The 25,641-nt window shown below is 37.2% G+C and overlaps 1 protein-coding gene across 1 annotated transcript in view; it reads right to left on the bottom strand.

Annotated features, from left to right (window-relative positions):
- The window catches only part of GPC6 (glypican 6), a 514,022-nt gene that overhangs the window by 308,548 nt on the left and 179,833 nt on the right, over positions 1-25,641 (bottom strand). The window contains exon 3 of the mRNA XM_010006359.1: positions 23,440-23,831. Within this exon, the coding sequence (XP_010004661.1) occupies positions 23,440-23,831 (392 nt within the window). The remainder of the gene's footprint in view (positions 1-23,439; positions 23,832-25,641) is intronic.

Genomic DNA, 25,641 nt, shown 5'->3' on the forward strand with positions numbered 1-25,641 from the left:
TCCGCATTTGTATAAACATGGAGTGTAGTATAGGACTGAGGGTTTATATAGATTACAGAATTACAGATTATTATTATTACTGTCAGCTTTTAATATTATATCAGGCCACACACAAAGCTCACACACCTTTTGCTACATTACAGACTGTTTAGGGTCTTTCAGTCCCCTTGAGCATCGGATCAAAATATTACAAAAAAGACTTCAAGACAAGTCTCACTCACTGAACCTGTTCTGTTCTGTCTTATCTGGCTGCTCAAAGTACAGCCATAATATTTAGCAAATGAGTGTCATCAGGCTAAGCTTTCAAAAAAGCTCATTAAAGTAGTTCTTTTCAGTTCTTTCCCTTTTCATTGATAGCAATTTAAACCCAGAAAAGGCCATTGCAGTCGATCTGATTTAAATACTAGCAAAACACAGCCAGTAAGTATTCTTGGAATTAATTTCTACTTCAAGTCAAATAACTAGGCTAAAAACAGAGCAGAGCTTTTTGAAAAAGCTATTTCAAAAAATATCCAATTTAATATTCAAAATTTCGAGTGCTAGGGAGGCCATCATAACCTTTGAATAGCTGTTTCTATGGATAATTACTCCCACAATTAAAAATGTGTCCTGAATAGAGACTGGTGAGTTCTGACTTCCAGCCAGAGGATCTTCAAATATCTTAGTCAATTAAAAGCAAGCTTCTTAGAGCATCAGACTGTTCTTTCACACATATACATATAAAAGCCAGGATTAAATCACTTTTTACCCAATTTTTTTCTTAAAGAAATAGACTTAAGTTCTTCAGTCTTTTCCTACAGGGTATCTTTTAATTACTTCTAAATATTTTTATGACATTCCTCTGAGTCTTCATCACTGTTTCAATATCTTACTTGGACTGTTGACACATGGACACAGTGAATGCTTTTTCAATTCAAAATAGCCAAATGGTTTTCAAACTGAACTAAATACAACCCTCTTACACTCACTTGAATTTGAGCTATTTTATTATTTCATTTTAAGATCAATTCATGTTTATTTGTCAATACTCAGTGCCTTTTTTTATCCAGAGAATCCTTTTTTGAGTCAGGAAGTTGCTGCCTGCTATTTTTTAGGAATAAAATTTCTATTTCTGCACTTTTTATATATTTCAAAGGAGTCTCCAATGTTCCTTTATTTTTCCCTGAATTTACAGATAACCATTTGAAAAGCCATGTTTCTAGCACGACATCCGTGGTGTCTTAAGTTTTATATTGTACAGAGATCTGACTCTGTTCTTCTAAGGCCACTAGCCCCATTTTTACAGATAGAACAATTAATAATTAATCAAGAATACTTCAGTGTTTTTAGCTTGGGTTGATGTAGGAGAAACAAAACTAAAAAGAAGCCAGAATGGAAAAATCAGCAGAAACAAGCTATATTCTATGATCCTCCCTCTAATCATCAAGCTGCTGGTTCTAAAAACACCTCAGCCTGGTGCTCATGCTACCAAACTGCTGTGGGAAAAAGGATGTTTCTGAGACTGTAATGTGCAAACATGCACAAAAATACTTTCAAAATAAGAAGAAAGAGAACTTCCCCAAACTATCAGGTCACAAAACCTAATTAAATAACTTTAGATCAGAATTCTAAGCATGCCTGAACTCTAGATAGCCTGGAGTTTCCTGAAGATTGACATATTCTGGAAAAGAGTCACCTCTGTCTCAAGTTAGTAACTTAGAGCAATTTCTAAGGTGTCTGCTTTCTATGAAACATTAAACCAAGATATGAAAAAGTTATTGGAGGATCCAAAACGCCAGATGATGAATAATTCAGAGTTCAATTTTTTAGAAGCTGCTGAGTAGTTTAAGAATTCCGGGAATCCCACTCCTGTAGTGTCTCAGACTGAACTCCTCAAACCTTTATATGCTTTTAAAACTTTTAGCCTTAATGGCATCTATATAATATGCAAAAGTTAATATTAATTTAGGGATTACAATGAAGGAGTAGCAACTAGTATTAGAGACTTTCAGGCATCTCTCAAAAATTAGAATAATTTTAGCAAATTGATCAGTCCACATAATTCAATGATTTAATTTTTTTTCTGCTTATTAAAAATATCATATTGGTCCCGATTATGTAGCATAATAGTCTCAAAAAGAATTATTGCTGTATTTAAAAAAGGAAAGATTTAGCCTGAGCAATCTTTTTTTTTCTTTTCCTCTAAAAAAACCCTTTAATATTGTATACATTTTATCTATAATCCCTATTAATGCTGCCATAATAATGAGCATGACAGCCTTCTCTCAGCAGTTATTATTTAACATTAATTCTGGTAAGTATGTTATCTTGTACTGGTGTGCTATAAGTCATGAATCACTGGTTGTAGAAAAAAATACGTATTCTTTCTTCATGTTTTCTGATGAATAGTAGCTAAATACTCCAAAACCACTGTGTGAAAACAATAATAAAGCTTATGCACTTTAAAAAGAGAAATAGACATTTCTGCAAATGCAATATTCATATAATATTTGACTTGTGGAGCTCATGGCCCAGATTTAGAAAAGTATTGAAGCAACGTTCTTAGTTTTGAATTAGTGCCTCTAATTTAAAGCTGAGTCCATTTTTAGGTCTTTTGCCAGGTCAGAAATAATGTGCAAAGACAACATATTGACAAACAGTAACAGAACAGCAAATATAAAAACATGGAATGCTCATTGGACAGGGCAATAAAAGTTCATATTCAGATAAAAAGTTTATTAAGATATTTTAATGTTTTTTAAGCTATAAGAAGGTGCCAGACATCCACCCGTGACTCATAATACTGTTTCGCATTGATTGTCGTGGCTCTGTGTGCAATATATTCGTTCCTCCTATGAATCATATCATCATCAAGATCTCTTGTATACAAGTCCAATTTGCCAGGGAAAAAAAGCCCTTGTAAGAAGAAATTTACATAGCCACTGCATACAACGCGGATTAGCGTACAGTTAACAAGAGCTGCATTCAAGAGGAGTCAACAGCATTTGCGAGATGTTTAACAGCCAGCATATGAAGCAATTCTGAGATGCAGCTGCATCTGGATGATTTTACAATTTCTTTGTTCTTAACAGGATGCTCTCTCACGTTACTGTTTAATGTGCAGTCAGTCAGCCTTAGAGGTTTTGTAAACTCATGGCAATATCATTCCCATCTATACAGTAGATCAAGCAAACGTATGGAAAAATCTCGTATCTCTCTTTAAAAGACAAATTAATTGGTGCCTACAATCCTTTATGTGCAAGGACAGCGTGGAAAACAACATAAAACCAAACTCTATTTTGCTTTAAAATGCTACCAGAATTATTCATAGGCATGACAGCACTTTTGGAGTAGCAGTTCAGTGTCCGAGGCAGACATAGATTTATCACAATGGGTACAGAGAAAGTTTAACCTTCCCATCAGTATGTGGAATAGGTACCCCCCCACGGTAGCACTCCCACATTGCCTTAGGTGCACAGCCCCCTCCTGATTAGCAACATCTCCACTCCCTCAAATTAAGGCCTGGAAATCTTGGCAAACAGTGAATGATAATTTTCACAGCGAGTTCACCTTGTCAGCTTAGTAATATGGGCTCACTTTAGAAAACAAAGGGGCATAAACTTGGACACCTCCACCTACTGACATCTGAGTTATTTTCAAAAAATGCCTATTCTACATTTTTAAAGGCTGAATTCTCATAACCTTACAATGGGCTATGAGCAAAGTGCTGACAGCATAGTTTTTCCTTTTATAAATTTGTCGCTTGCTGGAATGCCCAAAGGTTTCATACTGTTTGCACTGTGTGAGAAAGCTGCAGCTGGAGAGACTGTGCTCCAGAGATCCTCAGAGCTGCTGGACGAGAGCCTTGTTTCAGCTGTGTCCTTCCACGTGGGGTTCTTGTGTACTTGCCCACCCTGCTGTGAGTTTTCTTAGCCCAGCTGACAGGCAGCTTATGATATAGCACTACTCTGCTGGCAATTACAACACAGAACCCAGTTGATACTTGACATAGTTATCCGGAAAACATACTTTCCTATGAAAGGAGGGAGAGGTGCAGAAAAACAGCACCTAACATTCTTCTTTTTTTTCCATGACACAAGCTTACTCCTCCCAGTCAGCAAAAATAAATTTAGTTTGTGCTCAAATGTGGAAGGCATCGTTCACCCTACATAGTGACAGAGGCATGGAAATGGGAGTTAATCTGTGACAATTAACCTTGAAGCCAGGATTCAGTCTCCTATCCCTTTGTCTTAGCCATGTTGCTGGGGCTGTCTAGCTAAAAACAACTGGGAAAAAAGCTAGTGAGACAAATAAAATTTTCCGACAATATTGGAACACATTTGGGGGGCAGTTCTACTCTGCTTAACAATGCTAAGATTGACCCAAATTGTTTATAGTATAACTGTGCAAGGCCAGTAATTTAAAACAAACCTTGACTTCCATATTTTCTAACAGATATCATGTCACAGGGGAAAGGGCCTTTGCCAGCTACCCAGGGATAAATGGAGGTCACATTTAAAGTCAAGTAAAATTGCCCTAAAAACTGTGTGATAAATCAAAAGTAATTTACAGTCTAAGAATACAGTATGCAAACATGTCATCATGTTAATCACATTCTAACCACCTATATAAATCCAGTACCGTACTTGTCTGGTAAGAAAAAGCAAAGGCTAGTATTTTTTGCTCTTAGGACTACAAACCATACAGAATTATGGGAGAATGAAATCAATTTCTTCCTGCTTCTACATCTCCACTACTGCTCAGTGCAGCATCTTGCTCCTCACTACCAATGTCCTACTCAGCTGGAAACAAAACAGAACTACAGAGGGACCCTGTCTCAGTGAATCTTCATAAGCCAAACTGAACCTGTATTAACATTCAGCTTTACTAATTATTAGTTAATTCTATTTTATTATTTTTTTTCTTTAAGAAATCTGCTAAAATGGACTAAATATGATAAATAAATCTGTGAAAAAAAAATAATTCAAGATGGCTCCACAAATATTTTTCTGATCAAAATCACATTTTTAAATGGTAGCAATGTTTGTCTGATTATGTTTTTTATTGTACTATTTTATTACATTATCTGATTTCCTGATTAAGAAGGTGTGGTCTGCAGCCATGACTATGGGCAAGACTCAGACCATTTATTCCTTTCTTATCTCTTGTTCTGAAAAGACAGTGATATGAGACATTCATTTATTAACCCTGGTAGTCTAATACACTAGTGACCAGAGATTGCTTCTCAGACATTAAGTCAAACAATTTTAATATATTTTCTGATTTTTCCATTAATAATATTCCTTAAATCTACATATCTCCACATATTCTTGAAAGATTCCCGATATCTGCACTGTAAATATTATATGGAAAATTATTATTCAATCTAGAATTATTTACGTGAAAGACAGCAGGCTGGGTGTAACAGGAATTTCTTAATTTAGCAATAAAGACAATGAAGACTTCATGCTTCTAGCCCACCTAAACGACTTGGAATCAGTTCTTGAAAGTTTACAGCTGATATTCATTTGTGACCAATTTGCTGCTGAGGTTCCTGATTGTCTATGGATGGTAGCAGGCCCTTTGCAAGGTAATATACAGGTTTTCCAGGACACAGTTGCCAGTGCACTGTAGGTTGAGGTGGAGAGAGTGCACATTGCACTGCCAAGGCCACCCCTTCTGCACGAAGAGCATACTTTTTTTTTTTTTTTTTGTAGAGAGTGGTATATCAATGCCAAATGCCAAAGCCAAAATGAGGTGAACAAACAATAGAGGAGAGGATGACATGGTGGTTTCAGGCATTTGACTCCAATAGAGAGAAGTTGAATTGCTGTAGTTAACCTAGGCAGCCCATGAGGTGCCCAGCACATGCAGCAAAGGGTACAACCTTCAATTGCTCATGCGACATAAATTTATGGGAGAAAACTGTCTCAAGCACCAATAAGCTAAAGTAACAGAGTGCAAGATTCACATTTGTCTTGAGAAAACAGAGTAGGTCCAAGCACATGTTGCGACTGATTATGGGATACAGGATACCAAAAAAACAACTTCAATAGGTGCATTATTCACAACTTAGTAAAAAATCCTGCTGATCATGAACTTTTTCTGCTAACCAGTTATGTATCCTTCTACGTACTTACCTAACTTTTTATATAACACTTTAAAGTTGTGTCTTAAAAACCTTTCCAGCAATATAAATTCTTAACTCGTACAGACACAAACTGTATTCCCAGGATAGCTAACACTCAAGCTAACGTTATGCTTTTAATGTTAAGTGCTACAGAGACCTCTTTGCTAATTGCAGAATGTTAACCATGAACATATCAAAAGTCAGAAGTAAAGAGATGAATAAAATTTTAGCACTTTCAATGTGACCAACAAGTGCAGTGCAGCAGTGGTACTGCATAAGCCCATGTTTTGAGCTTGATCCATTTAATGACTTTCCTGCAGCTGTTGATCCAACATTGGTACATGCAATTTGTATCTATACTGCTGATTGGAAATAATTTACCTTCTAGTCAACAAGCCATGTAAAACTGATTGAGTCAACAAGTCCTTTTTTTTTTTTCAAAACCAAACCAAAACATATTAATAATTATTTAATGTTTTAGTTATCTGGAATGTGGAGAAGCAACAAAAAGACTGAGATACAGACCATAATAAACCCCCCAAAAATATCTTACTTGACCAGTTCAATGGCTAGAAACATATAGGCACTCTATTTCATTAAACTGATCAGTATATTTAATGAAATATCATTGTAAGTTGTACAGGTTATGAGATTCAGGATATCTTCTTAATGTTGATAATTTTCTATTTCTGTTCATGTCTTCGTTATTCAAGGGAAGTTATATTTAGCACTGATTTATTTACAGACTGCATACTTTAATTGTTTAATTGTATGCCTAACTGCTTAACCATTAATTTAGATCCTTTATCAAAGACCAAAGTTCTTCAGTTGCTGACCAACTACCAGCAGGTTCCTCACATAAATACTGAGATTAATCAATTTGCAATTTAAAGAACTGAGGGTTTCAAAGCATTTTCAGAAATCCTACTTTCAATGAAGTAAAACTGGTCTAATTCTACTCAAACATATTTAACAATCTATTATTTTTTTATAATTCATAGAATCATAGAATCTTAGGGGCTGGAAGGGACCTCGAGAGATCATCTAGTCCAACCCCCCTGCCAGAGCAGGGTCACCTAGAGTACATCACACAGGAACGCATCCAGGTGGGTTTTGAATGTCTCCAGTGACAGAGACTCCACAACCTCCCTGGGCAGCCTGTTCCAGTGCTCTGTCACTCTTACAGTAAAAATTTTTTTTCGGATATTCACCTTGAACCTCCTATGCTCCAATTTACACCCATTACCCCTTGTCCTATCACTGGTCATCACTGAGAAAAGCCTAACTCCGTCCCCCTGACACTCACCCCTTACATATTTGTAAACATTGATGAGGTCACCCCTCAGTCTCCTTTTCTCCAAGCTAAAGAGACCCAATTCAGTCAACTCTGCTAGTACATTAGAACACTGAACTGCATTAAAGTTGTGCATTTGTTGCCTATAAACTAGCTGATTTCTACAGAAAATCATTACCTTGGTCTGTTCTTCTTTTAGAAATAATTTCCACAATGACTAACTAATATATACTGAATAAAATGTCATTAACAACTGTTTTTAAGTTATTTAATTAAGAGGGAGTAGCTAGATGTAAAAACCCATTATAAAATTCTAACAAGCTCTAACTCAATAGTTAGAAAATACTATATTGCATATTAATATTGACAGGCTAAATTTTTTCCCACCTAATGTCGTTCATGTAACCAAAGAATCTAAACGAAGAAAATGTTACTTATAAGAGCTATTTTCTCCTTAACAGATGGTAAAGAAGGACAGCAGTATCCTGAGGTCAATTTGTGTGACTGGTGATGTAAACTGCTTTCTGGAGATGTTTATCTTTTCATTGTTTATTGAAGAAGCCTATGGCAAATACACTCCAAAGCTACATACCTTGGCTAACCTAAAGTTAGGATAACCTGAAATTCTGTTGAACAAAGTAACACTCTTTTGTTTAATGAACCAAACTAACTGAGCTAGCCCAAGGGGCTTCCATGTTCAGTGAAATGTGATTCTGAATAAACCTCTATAAAAATAAACAAGTCAGTAAAGGTCAGGTTACATCTACAGTTCTTAGCGTCTTTAGTAAAGCTTCTGAGATATTTTTTCCTCTGATGAGAAATACACACTAAAACTTGAGCAAAGAGCATAAAATCCATGTAAGAAAACAGAATCACAGAAGCACAGAAATTTTGGAGTTGGAAGGGACTTCATCAAGTTCCAACTCCCCTGCATGGACAGGGACAATTCCCACTAGAACAGGCTGCTCAGAGGCCCATCCAACCTGCCCTTGAACACCTCCAGGGATGGAGCCCCAACAACAACTCTGAGCAGCCTGTTCCAGTGTCTCACCACCCTTACACTGAAGAATTTGTGCCTGATCTCTAACCTAAATCTCTCCTTTCAGCTTAAAACAATTACCTCTTGTCCTCTCACTGCAAGCACCTGTAAAAAGTCCCTCCTAGCTTTCCTGTAGGCCCCCTTCGGGTACTGGAAGGCCACTATAAGGTCTCCCTGGAGCCTTCTCTTCCTCACGCTGACAACCCCAACTCTCTCAGCCTGTCCTTGTAAGAGAGGTGAGAGGTGCTCCAGCCCTCAGATCATTTTCATGGTCCTTCTCTGGACGCGTTCCAACAGGTCCACATCTTTCTTACGCTGGGGGTACCAGAGCTGGATGCAATATTCTAGGTGAGGTCTTACCAGAGCAGAGTAGAGGGGCAGAATCACCTCTCTCGGTCTGCTGGCCACACTTCTTTTGATACAGCCCAGGATGGAGTTGGCCTTCTTGGGCTGCAACTGCACATTGGTGGCTTATGTCCAGCTTTTGATCCACTAGTACCCCCAGGTCCTTTTCCACAGGGCTGCTCTCAAGTGTGAAACAGAGATGTATTTTTTTCCTGTTATGCAAACAAAGAGGTAAGAAGTCTCAATTTCTGTAATTAATTTCTAGCTCAGAAAATAAGCTTTGACACAATGAAAATTTTAGTCTCTTGATTACATGGCTAAAACTTACTGGAGATACACAATGTCTGACTCCTTTCCCTAGCAGTGTGGCTGGGCTAGTGTAGGCTGCTACTTCCAACTGGAGTTCCTCTTTGAACCTCATAAAAAGGGGGCTGATATTACACAACCTACCATTTCCACAGGTTCCTGAGGTAAAAGGGACTTCACTCACAGTAAATCAGTTTATACCTTTCTGACTACACTAGAAAATAATTTATGGAACAATCTGAAGTCAATTCTCTCATTAGCTAAACCACGTGCTTTGAAATGAGACCCATTAAAATGCTCAGGCACAGTCTGAAAATGGTTATTCGTATTTACTGAGGCAGTAACTCCTTTGCCAGGTTCATTTCATGCTCTGGAAGAAAAAGGAAAATCCAGGAATCTAGAAAATCTGAAAAAAAACCCAAACAATCCCTAATGAAAATTATATTCCCAGAGTAAAAACCAACCACTCCTCATCTCCAAGTTAGTAACACTCAAAGGCAAATCTATCAGGCTAAATGGAACATAACTATTTGGGAACTAGAAAATACTCAGGCATAACTGTATCGATATTCAAGTAATACAAGTATCTGCACCTTTTTTTTTTTTTTTTTTTTGTGGGGGTGGGGGTTATTTGCTTTAAATAATCTGACACTCAGAAAAACAAAACAAAACTAAACCTCTGTTACAAATAACTCAGCTATATTCTCCTGAAATTACAGCTGCTTGCAGATCCTACCACAGCAAACCCTACCATTTAAACATTTACATGAGCAATTCTTGGATGCTTTACACCTGATACCTGCCAGTATTTCTTTGACCCACTTCACACATAGTTAGGGGACAGGGCTGTGTGGTTTTCATTTTTTCTCCCCTTTATTGCTCTCTGACTACCATTTCATTTGAGGCAATTGCTCGAAAATCCTCACCTTCGCCTCCTGCCAAAAAATCAGGAAATACCTTTGACTGCAATCAGAACAAAATAAGTTGCATTGGGATATAGATTCCTATGTTGGGAAAATAGTAAGTCAATAACACTAATGCTGGCTGTCAAAAATTTAAACAGGCAGACCGAAATTTCTATAATCAGGCTGTAAGTTTCTTACCTATTACATTTATAGTCCTGTTGTAATGTCACTAATTTGAAGATTAGTGATTAATGATTGCTAAGAAAATCAAATTGCAATTCTGTTATAAGTATGCACAGCAGCTGAACTCTAGAAACCATAGACTTCCTCTTCTCTTTTGTCATGTCACCTGTTCTTTAATTTACAAGGTCTCCTTATTCTAATCATGAATAATCTACATACACCTGGAGCAGTAGATTAAAGAGGACATTTTCCATTTCAATTCAAGAGCAGTCCCACTTTTTTAGTCTGACTTCAGGAAAATGAATGATGAAGCACCACATTTTACATTAAAGGAAATTAAAGTTGATTCTGTCTTATTTTAATCTTTTTCCATCATCTGCAAAATTAACTTCTGATCACTGAGATATTGTATACTTGGATAAGTACAGGTTATACAAGAAGAAACTATAACTGTGAGTTTAATCAGAATTTTTTTGTAAGAACTAACTACTATAGACCTATGTGGGAGGCAAAAAGTAACCTTTTGGGGTCTTAAGGAGTGCATAATCATTATTCTTGACTTCTCTGATTAAATCTTAACCATGATAAATAAATATCTTTAAGTAATATAATATTACTTACAGAGTATTTAAAAAATGTGAAATAAAGTTAATTTTTTTAAAAAAATAATCATTACAAGCAAAATGCACATATGTTTTCTGCAGTTAAGCAAAAAGGAAAGAAAAAAATGTAAGACTTTTATTACAAATGTTGGTAAGAACACCTTGGGTAACTCCCATCTTTAGGTGTAGAGGAAGTTTCATCAAGATGTCCATGTTATCAGGCAGTTTTACTTTGGACTAGTTATAGCCTAGTCCATGCATTGAACAGTCACTAGTGGTTCTCTCTGTTCCCTCTCCTTTGCTGGAGGGTGACTGTTGGCTCCAGATCATGATTCAACCTGTACAAGATATGAATACCCCCTAGAGGTGTCTATTTTTTTCCAGGGATCGTAGAAAAAGCATCAGATCCCTCAATTTTTATCTTAGTTCAGGTAAGTGCCTATCCTAGGCAACATAAATTTCTTGTTAATAAATATCACTCTTGATAATTTCTCTGTGTTTTCCACATCAAGCACTCTGTTTCTGAGAAACTTCTCAAGTCATTTTATATTCCCTGAACCATAAGCCCTTAACTTTTCTTGCTAATGAACACATTTCTAAGCATTTTTATTTGCCAGAGCTTCCGTTCTTCTTCTCATGTCACTTTCATGTTAAACAGCATTATATTTGAATGCCTTAGAACATCTAGAAAACATTTTACTTCTGAAGCTTTTTGGATTATGCTACAAATACATGTAGGTAAAAGCACAATAGGGAAAATGTCTCTATTAGAATGTGTTTGTTTATTCTCATTGTTTTTAAAGAATATCAACTTGACAGCATAGCAGACTCAAGTTCTTACTCACTGATAAAAATGAGCAGGAAAACGTGACTCTCAGAATTGCTTCAGCTTTAAGCCAAAAAAGACAAAAATTAAAACTACGGAAGACAAATCTACACGGTACAGAAAACCTAAAGTAATTTTCTGTACTTGACTGGATGTTTTCCTGTTTTAAGATTGCCTTCAAAGATACTGGACCAAAAAGTGCTTTCTGTGATCTCTGTATAGATCAGAATTTCACACAGTCCAATAAATACCTACTGGATGGTCACGACACAGAGTCGTTACAAGCTCAAAGAGCAAAATTTGTATAACCTGCAATTAGATTGTGTGCCCATATGAATATTCACACTCTAGTCTTTTCCATTCATATCCTGAAATATATTTGAGCACAAACACAGCTGAGTGACCCTCAACAACTACTAATTTGTGCAAAGGAAGATAGTCCGGTTCACCTCTCATATAACACAATGAGTTCTCCCACTAATTTAGTTGCCAATGTGGCACTATGTGAATCTGTATGTGTCCGTGTGTGTGAGTGTCAGGCCAAGACAAGAGAAAAAATGTTGAAATGGATTATCACTCTCATTAAGCAGTAAGCTCCTTCACTTCATGGAGATCTAATCTTTCTTTGATAGATATTTACTCCTCCTACTAAGGAGCAATAGACGGTCACCAGGAAAAGAATTTTAGTCATGAAAAAAGGAAATAATTCAACACATTGAGTTAACATATTTCTTTCTTCCACCAAGTGACAGTCTGTTCTATGTCCTATCTTAGCCAGCAGTAAGAATACCTCAGTGCTTTACACACCCCACTGAGTAGGTCCTACCTCACTACATCAGCACTATTAATGCCATATATCTGTCAAGGCTTATTAAAATTCTTTTTGATGTGTATCTTGGCTCATAAACCTCCACATTGTATTGATATTGCCTAAGGGAACGTCCTTGTAGCACTGAATCTCTGCAGATGGGATGTTAAAAGAGAAATGTTCAAAACTTTAAAAAGTTCAGTCTCTAGCAGAGCTTTCTCTTCCAACATCTCTTTTGAACATTGTTTCGTGTTGTCAATCTATAGCTATTGTTCAAAAACTGGCTTACAGAACATTGTAACTCATAAAGAAAAGACTCCCTTCCAAATCAATAATTGATGGAAAAAGCAGATGATGAATATCAACCCATTTTCATAGATACACCCATTTCAGTGCTTTGTATACATGTTGAGCCTGTATGGATCCTTAGCAAACAAACTCTGGCAACCAAATTCACTCACTGAAGTGAGAAATAATTTACCAAGTCAGTTGGAGCAGTGAATTTTGTTCATGTTCTTCATCATGTATGTAATCTCTTCTGCTTTTCTATTTGTAATTAGCTGCCACAGAGCACTGGAATTGACCTTAGGGACTGTCCCCAGTTTGGAACATGTGCCTGGTGGCAGGTGATGTTTTACACTTCAGAAATGTATTAAACTTTTACAGTGTGTTTAAAAGAAAACATACGGGTGATATTCCACTGATGCTGATTTTATGTGAATTTAGCTACATATACTGAGAGTCTATGAACATTTTACCTATGCTGATTTGTACTACTGTTCTTACATCTTTAAAGGATCATTTTGTAACTGAAAACCTGTTATTCCACATTAATTTCCTCAGCAATAAGTTTCCATCAGTAGGCTCCTTGTAAAGGCCTTTGTCTTAATAAACTTTGCTTTCTACCTGATTTTATACAGATCTTAACAATCAGACCCTAATCAAGTTCAGTTTGAAGTCAATGGCAAAGGTACTTCTTACTGATTCAGAGGGGAAAGTGGAAGGAGGGAGATGGAGGCACAGACTGAATCTGAAATAGAGAATTGACCTTTACATATAAAAATACACACTGAACTGACATATGTACATAGGTAGTGCTTCAGTACTAGGCTAAGTCTGGAAGACATTTCTCTCAGAAGCAGGCTTGGGGAATCAGACTTAAAATAAGATACAGCCATAGGATGCTTTCTTTGGGATAAGGGTAAAAATCACAGAATGATAGAATGGATTGGATTGGAAGGGACCTTAAAGAACATCTAGTTCCAACACCCTTGCATGAGCAGGGACACCTCCAACTGGACCAGGTTGCCAAAGCCCCATCCAACCTGACCTTGAACACTTCCAGGGATGGGGCTTCCACAACTTCCCTGGGCAACCTGTCTCACCACCTTCATAGTAAAGAATTTCCTCCTAATGCTAACCTAAATCTTCCCTCTTCAATCTTTAAGCTATTACCCCTTCTTCCATCACTACACACCCTTGTAGAAAGCCTCACCCCAGCTTTCCTGTAGGCCCCCTTCAAGCACTGGATGGCTGCTGTAAGGTCTCCCTGGAAATTGCAAACATGGCAAAAGGTAACCAGTTTGGGGTGTAGAATTCACAAGGAGTTTGTCATCTAATACGGGTTTGGTTTCTAGCACAGTGGAAAGAGAGATTTAGGCACTGAAGGCCACATCTTCATGGGTGAGAATTAGGTCAGACTTGCTTAAACCCAATTCCCTGTTCCATCAACACTGAAGACCATAAAGCTAAAAAGAAGATGGTGCTTGAGTTGAGAAGCTTTTCCTTATACTTTTCCAGGGTTCCTAGGCCTGAGCTGGCTTGAGTACACATGGCTTAGATGCCACAAACCAAAGTTAGTCAATTATTGCATTCCCCAGATAAGCAAATGCTTAGATCCATGTGCATGCACTTTTTTTTGGGTCACGTCTGGAAAACAGGGTTCATAACAGCTGCTGCAGTGAGTTGTAAAATCACAGTGAGTGGCAGTAATGTTGAGCCAGCAAATTGCTGAGAAGAATGCAGTTTATAATTTTTCTTTTTCTTGTACTGCTGAAGGCTACTTTTATGAAATTCAGATTGATATCTTCGGTGGCTCAGGCTTCCCTCTACCAACTGGATGCACAAAACCTCCATTTGAAATAGAACAATCAGATCAGCATCTTCTGTCATAGAAAGAACTGCTGATGCTTTGGTATAACAACTCAGCATGTAGAGCATTTACTCAGGAAATGTGAATCAAGTATACTAGCCCCACTTGGCTTTGTCAGATTGCCAGATATTGCCTTATACTCAGTCGTTTTTGGATCCATGTATAATGCCAACATGTGGACGTGAATAAAAGAATCATGGGATGAAAAGTACAAAAGACAAGTGTAGATGCAATTCTATTGCTTGGCAATACTGAAGATCACATAAGCAGGGGTAAAGTGGGGAGTCTGTACATGCTTCCTGAATAAATCCAGGAATTTCTGCAGTGGTGCATTCATGCAAAATTGATAAACCTAAAATCAAAGACCAGAAGATAAACTCACACAGCACCAGGACAGACTTGAACATCAAAATACCTTGTGCAGTTTCAAAAGCAAAATAATTTTCAAGAATAAGGAGGTTGTTTGCAGGCTAAAACTGTACTGAGGTGTTGGGGAAATGCAAAATCTCGTATATCAGCTGTCAAAGGATGGCAAATCATTATGAAGGGTAAGCAAGCATTTCTTGTATTAAAATCCTCTCTCAGTACACTTGGTTTCTGCTTTTGGCCACGTAATTGTGACAGATGTGTATAGCTGGGGTCAACTAAATGCTCCTAATCTTATTGAAAGCTCTACTCTTCCACAGTTTTGTCTGGTGCATTTAGTTTTTACTCATGAAAGGAAATCTTCCTAAGGCTTTACAAAAAACAACAGACAAAAAGCAGAAGGAGGAAAGGAGAAGGTGAAAGAGCAATGATAGACTTAAACATCTGGACTGAACAGAAGTAATATTTTCTCTTCAGGAAAGATTCCAGAAAAACCTCAGCAAGGATGTGTCGTAAAACCTCCCATAAGAAACAGACACTAGAGGATTAGGATAAGTTTAAAATTTTATAGATGGCCAGTACTGTTTTTTTTCCTGGCAGCGAAATGCTTCATTTAGCATTGCTATATTCCTACCATCATTCTTTTTTTTTTGAGATATATTTTGAGATGCAAGATGTACACAGACAATGAAGCCAACAGTCCCTGATCTCTGAATAACTGAGCATTGAACTTAGACCAACATAATTGGTTTCAGACTTCATTATTTTACAGTCTCAGAGAAATTTTACTTTTTCAATGTGTTGCTGATGACTTTGTTGAAAATAACACTTAAGCAGATAGGCATTTATGTTCCAGCTAGTATTTCTGATGAGCTTTAGGTAAATCAGATAATTCCTTGACTAATGTTTTCTGCGGAAACCTGGAGGTAGAAGAACTTATTAGTTTTTGTGCTTCTGGCTCACGTGAGAAATAAAATGAATTGCTTTTATCAAATTGTGATTGGAAACAGTGCTTCCCTAGGCTGTCTTTGAAACAGGATGAAGACAATTTGTAAAAAGAGTAATTCTAAAAAGTCAGCAGGTTGCAAGACGATATAGATCTCCTTGCATTGCTTAACCTTCAGACTTTTTTATCTCCTTCCTATTTCCATTTGATTCTTCTGAATTTTCTTTTACTCTCCTGTGTTAAAACAGCAAAAAATGTAAAACCTGCTGTAAGATTAATTACAGAGAAGGTCTAAATCTAGCAGGGTCAGCAAGCTCCTGGGTGAGGTTTCCTTCTTTGTATTCCTGCTATCATGACTTCGCTATGTATCATGACACGCATTCGGATACACTCTTTGTTCTAGGAATTCCCCTGAAAAAGTTCCAAGTTTTCCCTTTACATAGCTTCTGCAGGTGTCTCATCAACATCTTTTATAGATGGGACATACAGCTGCTAAGAAAACTCCAAAGGTTTGTATGTAAACTGTGCTTTTCAGCAATCCTAAAGAAACCTTGATTTGAATAATGATTTTCTAATATGTCATGACAGTGTTTAATGACATTGTTAAACTGAAGTAATTTAATTTCTGTTCTTAATATATAAGTAGAAGTTTCATGTAAAGCTGAACTAGATGGTATTTTCTGTCCCACAGGCATTTTTTAAAAAAGCACCAACTGCACAAAAGCACTGTAATCAGTGTGTCAGAAGATCTTTGCTTAGGAATTATACAAAGAAGATCTCTGCTTAGGAATGATACAAAGAATTCAGGAAGACAAGACTAGTGCAGATTTTGAGCTGCAAAGCAGTACATAGTGAGGAATAATGAACTTGGTAGACTTACTTAAGGAATAAAGAACAAGATCGAAAGTCTTACTGGGCAGTATGACTCAGTTAAACTCAGGTTATTAAGGTCACTACAAACCTATCTGAAAGAAAATTAAGAACCTAAGAAATCGAGATGCCACGCTGGATTATATCTGACAATTCTAATAGGCAGGACATGGACCACAACAGCATTTGGTCCTATCTCAGTTTCCCTCTTGCTGCTGTTTCATTTTAGGCCTTTTCTTCTGAGCTGCTCTTCAGGGACATCTGATGTTTCAGTGCACAGAAAATGTAAAATAGGTAAGTGGACCTGCAGTAAATCTGGGACATCTGGAAGGCATCTGATTTATCTTGCCACGAAATATCTGCAAATTAACTAGATTGGTGGATGTATTTTTTTTTTTCCAAGAGAGGAGGAAACATTTCCTGCATAGCTGGCGAACCTCAAATCAAAGAATACTTCCTACAAAGCACTCCAGTGTAGACACCGATCTTGCTTCTATGCCACAGACATGTCTGAGTTCCAAAACCCCACTGGCTGGATAATCACTGGACTCGATGTCTGAGTAACATCAGGGATCAGGAAGAGGAAAAAAGAATGTCGCCCATTCATGGAATGGTACGAACCAGTTCTTGGAAAGATACATTGATTCAATTAAAACACAAAGAATGACTGACTGAAAGAAACCTTAAAACAGTAGGCACAGAAGAAATCACAATGGCTGGGCTGTTCCCAAACAAATAAATTGAGCTAGGAATTAAAGTTTAGTGAAAACCGTAGTCCTTTTTAAATCTCCTTTCCCTCTATGAACGATTTAAAAAGCCAAATGTCTTCAGCAAATGAAGTTTAAATATACAGGACACGTAGCTCTTTATCTGTCACACCCTGCAAATCACATTTTCCAGCATTAAAGTAGTATTCGTTTTGGCTTTTAATTACCTGACTTATCAGCATGTCATATCTCCCCTCCCCCCCATAATAATTACATTATGAATAAGTGTGACATTCAATATTGACCTTTATTTATGGCTCTCACAAACTGTCAAATGTTTATTTATAAACCATGAAATGCAGAGTTTGTAAGAATATTGATTCAGCATATTAGAAAAGCAGTGGCCTGGCATTCTGTGAGTAGAAGTAATCACCAGCAATTACTAGAGACTGCTTTTCATTACTAATCTTAGATTTAACCTTATAATTGTATTACTGAATTTGTTTCACTTTGCCCATCTATCACCAGGTTCCTAATAAGAAGTCTGATATTAACATAATTTAATAATATTCAGGGGAAGAATGGTTTTAATTGGTTTAAAAAGAGGGAGAAGTATAGCCAATGCCATACAGTGCAAAAGGCATTGTAACAGCCTGCTTTATTTTGTAATAAATGATAATTAATATTTAAATGTATTAATGAAATAAGTTCTTAGTGCCTGGGTCACAAATCTTTTATGTGTATTCCACTTACAAAATCACTAACTGCTCCTAATGATGCCCCTGAGCTAAGCTTCACTTTACTCGTGGTATAAAAACTACCTTTGTTGCTGGTAGCATGAATTTGCAAGTGTGAATTCTTCCTGGCCTTATCCCAACATGTAATGGGAAGAAAGTGGCCAAATCTGGAAAATAAATGAACCACAAAAGAATCAAACTTAGAAAAAAGCAAAACTATCAAAAAAAAATTAGAACCAACCCCAGATCCATGCAAATAGGAATAACCTGCATTCACTTGCTGTTCCTAGTGAGCCAGATTTGGAACAAGAGCCAATGAGGTCTGACCAGGATTAAGTCAGAGCTCTGAGCAACAGTGGGGAAATGACAGCTGGCTAATGACTGTGCTTTTGGATAGGACTGACCAGTCAAACTTTTGGTTTTGTTGTTGGTTTTTTTTTCTGCTCAACTCATATGCTCTCAATGTGAATTTAGCCAGGTTAAAACACGAAATCAGAACAAGTCAGGCTTGAGAAGTTATGCTTATTAAACATAAAAAAAAATTAGGTTTTTTCCTCCTACTTTCTACAACTTTCAGTGCAAAGTTTACAGAAAGAAAACAACTCCAACAAAAAATTTCTTTGGGTCGAACTCTGTCCTGATGGGATAACACCCTATTAGGAAAACAACATTGCCTGTACTGACTATTATAGTATTTCTGGTGAATTTGCACCCAGTTAGGGATCTAGACTGTTTTTTGAAACACCTTTAGTTTCAGTCTTGATCTCTTCATGGGAACTAGTTCTATTTTCTACATGCTGTGTTTGGTCCAGAACTCTTCCTTATTTAATGAAAAAATTCTCCAGTACAAAAAGATTCGTAATTGTTGTAATTCATTTATGAATACATTTGGGAAAAAGTATTTCAGGAATCATAATCATAATCATAAGCTCCTGGAAAGTCTTAAAGACGCTCCCTGTTTTTTATTTTAATTGCTTTATCCTCCCTATTTTTCTTCTGCTTACATTTTCTACCACTCAGTGACAGTTCAAAGAGAGTATTATGAGATTGTTTATTTTAGAGTCAGAGAGAATAACTTATCATAATTTTCTTGTAAAGTATGCAGAATTTAGACAGAGTAAAAGAACATGAAACATATGCAAACATCTTTTCTATCACATTGCTGGAAATCACAGCTGGCAGACTTCAGAAAAAGTTTCAGTAGTTTCTCCATTTTAACATGAAATACTAAATTACAGACGTCCAGGAAGGTTTGTTTGGTGCTTTTTTTTTTTCTTCTTCTTCGTTTTTCCTCCAGGAAAAGACTGAGAAAAAGAAAATGCGGTTAAAAACACTGACACTTAAATATAGATTTAGTGAGAGGAAGTCTACTCAAGCCAGTTGAAATGTATTACACTGAGTGGAGATTTAACCCATAAAAATATAGGTTGAAATTGTTTTAAATGCATTCATATGAGAAATAAAAAGTTTTAAATTCTTTGAAAATTAAAAAGTATAATTGGAAATGATTAAAACATTGTTCAGTTAAAACCGCACAACATCCAATAGATGGAACCAACCATGTCTGCTTACAACTGAAACATTAAAAAAACCCACAACAACCAATGTGACCAAAAAATACAAGTCCCAACTGCCCTCTGTCCTCATTTATCTAAATTTGACTTATCTAAATTATCAACTCACTGACATAAGTAAATAGCAAAATAGTATTGCAAGAGGAAAATACTTGCTATATGTGTTGCTTATTTTGAGAGTTCTTGAGTGCATACACAACCAGAAAGATGGGAGTGTATCTCTTTTTCAAGGAATACACTGACTACATAATTTTCAGTCAGTACCAACACTACACCCTCTCCAGAGAGAAATTTTTGGAAAGGATGTATCCCTGACATTAGATTGGGAACAAATCCTTCTGTGTGTGTGATCCACCAACTCATTTACCGAAGCAGGCCAGAAGAGGCTGAGACAGTAAATTAAAGGCCCAAAGGAGAAGCTGTTACCAACTTTCTCATTAATAAAACTCTATCTCATGGTGTTTAAGGTGCAGGCTCAACTTTCTCCTATTTGAGTGGCCTTTGGCAGTGGCAGTTCAGTGAGATAATGGCTTCACAAAAAGAAAGCAAAAAATCTTTTTAGTGTGTGATGTTGTAGCTCAGAGATCCCCCTCTGTTCCCAGTCAAAGCAGACAATGGACAAAGATTTCTGTAAAAGAACTGCAATAGTTCTTTTATTTTTCTCTTTTTATCGTTTCTCCTGACTTAGCCAGATGTAGGATCATTATCACAGAATCTCTCAATAATAGAAACAATGAAAAAGAAATCCATGCTGAATCTGGATGACTTCCAAAACAACAACAAAAAATATTTACCTGCTTCTTTTTCAGATGTCAAGTTATGTGCTAACTCTAAGGAATGGTTGCAGTCTTTTAAAATTGTTAAATAAAAGGATTTGTCATTTTCTACAGTAGGTAGACCAGAATAAAAATCCATAGTTATGATATGATCACAAAAGCTTAGATCTCAGGGTAATCACAGCCTTTCAACAGGATATTTATTAATCTTGAACATTTGGTGTCACTTGGGGTTCTTTGCATCTGCCTCAGCAGGCTGCATATGACACAAAGTCCCTAAAACGAGCAATCCTTCCCCATTTGCTATGGGTATGAATATAGCCACTGAGCTTTTAATACCAAAATCAGTCTTGCATTCAAAGCATATTCTGCATTTAAGAAAAAAAAAATTCATTTCATTAATCTTTTAGCAGGATCACAGGATAACTTCAGTTGGAAGGGTGCTCATGATACATCCCATCCAAGCCTTCTCAAAGCAGGGCCAGCTCTGAACATAGACTAGCATGACCTTGTAATCTCAAATGGTTTTGCACAATCAGGACCTCCATTAATGGACTCTGGGCAACTGATCCACTGCTTGAGCTTCCTCATGGTGAAATTTCTCCTTATATCCAGTCTGAACTGGCCCTTGACTCAACTCATGCTCATCACATCACACCATGTCCCACTGTGAAGAACTCTGCTGCATCTCTTTGATGACCTCCCGATGGGCACCAGGAGCTGCTGATAGGTGCCCCTGAAGTTGCCTCTTCTCCAGGCTGCACAAGCCCCAGTCCCACAGCCTCTCCTCACAAGGCAAATCCTCTAGTCCTTACCATGCTGCTGACCTCCAATGAACTCGCTTCAGATTGTCAATGCCTTTCTTGTATGGGAACGGCCCAAAACTGAACACAGTGTCCTAGATGTAGCCTATTGGAGTATTGTTGTTTATGTACACATTAAGCAATGAACCTGTGCAATGAACCTATAACTTGCGCCAACCACCAAGCACTTTTAAAGATTTTGAATGTTGGTTTCATATTAAAGGAGAAAACCAGAAGCATTATTGAGCCATTGTTATAATCTCCATGTTACAGTACAAAATGTCTCACTCTATGATTACAGAGCTAGTAGCTCTCATTATAGGATCACAGAAACATTTAGAGATCTTGTAATAAGCCCTATTTTTGAAAGGGCTTATATGTCCAAAAGCCTGCTGGAAAGATGAAAACATTTCCTGCATATGTGAGTGGAGACAACTGCAGAGTCTCTATAGTCATGTACATACTACAGGGAAAGTGACATCTCAACAGACAATTCATACCTTAATCTGGTCAGGATTAACAAATTACACATTTATTATATGAATTGCACAGCTTACTCCTTACAATCTGATCCAGTTGATGCAGCACGACTTAATGCTTACTGACAACAATGAAATCAGAGCTCAGCACTTTCACTTAAAACCTAACCCACACGGACATCACTGCTCTTCAGAGGAAGTTTGGGCTGCAGATATATGCATTCTGTACACTCAGAGGCTAAACAACCATATCTATCTCTAACTAGACTAGATGGGCTAGAATTTCATGGCAATGACCTGCCATGGTTCAGAAAGGACTGAAAGAATTGACAGTGCCAGAAAAAGGGAAGGCAACCCTGTAGCCTGAGAAGGCACTTGGGAGGAATAGACCTTGTTTTCAGCTGGGTAATCAGGATCATGTATTTCATTCACTTACTTGCAAGTGCAAAATAACCCTTTCTTCCCATGCGATGTCTTAGGCATAAAATCAGTCTTTCACTTGTTGATTACCTTTCTGGCTTCTTGGCTTCTGAATTTGTAATTGCAAAATATCACATCATACAGGATAAAAAAGAGTTTAGAAGCCTCATCTTGTTGAACTCTGGAATTGCAGTCTAGTGATCAACATATCAGTTCTACCTCACCTTCTGGCTGTGATTTAAATGAAGTAAGAGAAACAGTTCTTTTGATGAAGAGGAATGGCTTATGCTTGTAAGTGCAGGAAAGTTTTGCAAGGGGGAGATATCAAAATAATGCATGCACTTACTGTCCAGAAGTCAGTATCTGGCTATTTCATAGAAGATCACCCCAGAGCACTTCAGAATTCAGAGTATAGTTAAGGCACAAATACAGTACAGACTAGGACTGTGAAATAGCCAGACCATGGAATAAGTGTCTAGTTCAAACAGCAATTCAGAAAAATATACCTCAGTTTGAAAAACTGTAATAAAAAGACAATCAGGCACATTTCTGGTACCCAGACAGGTTATTTTTGTGTGTGTTTTTTTGTCTGACATAGCTTCAATTATTTGAAGACCTCAAGGATTATAATCGTCCTAAATATTTGCATAGATAAATAATTAAAACTAAAATAAATGTGAGTCAAACCATCCCCGGGGAAAGCTCAAGCTACAGAAGTGTCACTATTCGCCTATTTTCTCATCAAAAACATGACTAGACATTTCTAACAAAATCCATCACCCAGCATGCATGCTGCATGATTGATGTGAGGGCTGTATTGCCCTAATGAACAGCAGCATAAATTAACTTGGAACACTTAAATTCTGAAAATCATAATAGTATTTTATATATATGGTCCATTTTTAACCATTCGTGACAATTATGTCCATGCTATAACACTGATGCATATTGATGTTTCATCATGCCCTAAGACCTAATAAATGCTTTCCAATCATCATTGCCTGAATACCTCCAGAAAGAGTAAAAACAACTGTTGCTCCTATTGATAAAATTAGGATGGGTAGATTAGTAGACATAAAAAAACAACCAAAACCACAGCCCCCCATATTAAAAAAGAAGTACACTATCAGATTTCAATTGTCTAGTAAATTTGAAACAAATTCAAGCTTAAAAGCCTCTGGTTTTAGATTACCTTGGATACTCTGTTTGCAACCTCTCTGCCTACTGTCAGCCCCTGAACAAAGGTCCGTGCAGCAATGAACGCTCTAGTCACTTGAACCTTCAGCTTCCTGGGTACATCTCCAAACGGCTTCAGCTGGTCTGTGTACTTGCTTACACACTCCAAGTAGTCCTCAGTGAAATGGTACTGGGGGTTTATCAGCTGGAACATCCGCTCCAGCAGCCGAGCCCAGAAATCGTTCAGCATTTCCTCCAAGTTCACGTTGCCTCCTGTGTAATAGCGCTTCAGCTCTGTGAAGAGGTCCTGGAACACCTCAGAGTTCTGCATGTACAGCATGCCGTACGTCCGGACAAACATGTCGTTTAAGGATCTTTCCGCATTCTCTAGAAGTTCTCGGAAAAATTCTGCAGAGAAAACAAGCAGGTGTTAATGGACACAACAGTAAGGCACCAAGGGTTTCCTGGTTTCATTCCTAGGTCACCATTAGTAAAGTTTGTCGTAACAGTGTTTTACTTGTGAAATTTGTGTGTTTGGATATGAAATAGCTTTACTTAGAGGTAAAGAAAAATAGAACATAGCCTGAATTCACCAGCAAGATAGAAAGATGCAGAACCTTTAACACTGAACTTCAAAACCATTTAAAAGACCTTCAGTAAGGATAGTTCCACTTCTTCGTGTACTGTCTGAACATAGCAATTGCCATCCCTTGCAATATCCTCCATAGCCAATATACTAAATCTTCTAAGCTAAAAGTGAAGTTATTTATATGACAATTGCTTCGCAAACTTCACAATTTAAAAATACTTAGTTAATGGAAAGTTCCGTTTTGCTGCAGTTCATACAATGTAGAACACCACAGAAATAATCTGAAAACTTATATGTAAATGTTTTTGAAGAGAATCTATAAGAGAACTGAGTAGAAATGAGCAGAAATCCCTCTTAAATATATTACATGGCCAGGTAATACTAAGAAAATATTAGTATTTTCAAGAATTTGCTACTCTGCTGAAGAACAGGACTAGAAGCCTGCACCAGTCATATTATAGCCAGCCTAATTATTCCAGTTTGTGCTAGCTGTTGGTTTTGGAACAGCAGACCGTAAGTTTTTTTAAAAGGATTTCAGACTTTACTCCTTCTATGCCCTTTATCTACTCAGGCCCAAACCATAAACCTATTTCTAAATTGTGGCTGGTAGAATGTATTTTTGCAGGAAACTGAGCCCATGGTGTACAGTGGAAATTCACAATCATCTCTTCTGTTTCAACCCTTCAACTGCCATATGGCTCTTAGGTTTTCCCAAGAAATTCACTCAGCATGTACTGTAGTTCTTTAAACACATCTGACAAACCAGGCCTAGCTTCTCTGGGATTTTAGAAGATTCCATCTTCCTATAAGGTCTGCTTTTCAACCTGCTTAAACTTCCTTTGGAAAAGAGTTCAATGATTTCTGTGGCCTGCACATGGAGCACTGCAAGACAGTAAGGCAGAGATGGCAATGCCTTTGGCAAGCCATGTCTGTTTGCTGTGATTAAATGATTTTCACTGATGCAGCAACCATCACACAGCCAACATACCAGGTTCTAAGTATGTGGTTGTTGCCCATAGACACATCTGTGTGTGCTAAATGAAGTGACTCATGAAAATGCAAAACCACTGCAATGCTAAAGACAGGATGGCAGTTAAGGTGATATAAGAAAAACATCTACACTAAATTTGAGTATTTGCAACTGTGATCAGCTGAAAGCAGAATCCACTGAACACTGTGGACTAGTCTACAAGGACTCAGTGAGAAAAGAGCTGCTTCTTTTTGGCTGCAACTGCAGAGCTGCAGTCTTTGATCTCCCAGATAACTGTAACAGGGTTGGCATGAAAACATATACACAGAACATTGGGAACATTCTCGCTACATCAAAGCACTTATTAAAGGGAAAATATATTCTAATAAATGTATCAATGTCCAAACTGTCATTAATAACAGAGCTCTTCATATGGAATAAATTCCATCTGGAAAAGAATTTGCTTTCGCCAAATAGTTTATGTAAGAAAAAGACAAAAAACCCAACCCAAACCCCCACAAAACCCACAAGTAAAAAGAAACACTTGTTATCCTTTGGTGCCAAACAGAATAACTTGAGGTCCACAACATATGGTTTTATCTTTTGTTTTTCCAGATTATACATGAATTTTGACAAAGATGTTTTAGGGAAAAGGAAAA

Source organism: Chaetura pelagica, unplaced genomic scaffold, assembly GCF_000747805.2.
Source record: "Chaetura pelagica isolate M959 unplaced genomic scaffold, ChaPel_1.0 scaffold29, whole genome shotgun sequence".
NCBI lineage: Eukaryota > Metazoa > Chordata > Aves > Apodiformes > Apodidae > Chaetura > Chaetura pelagica.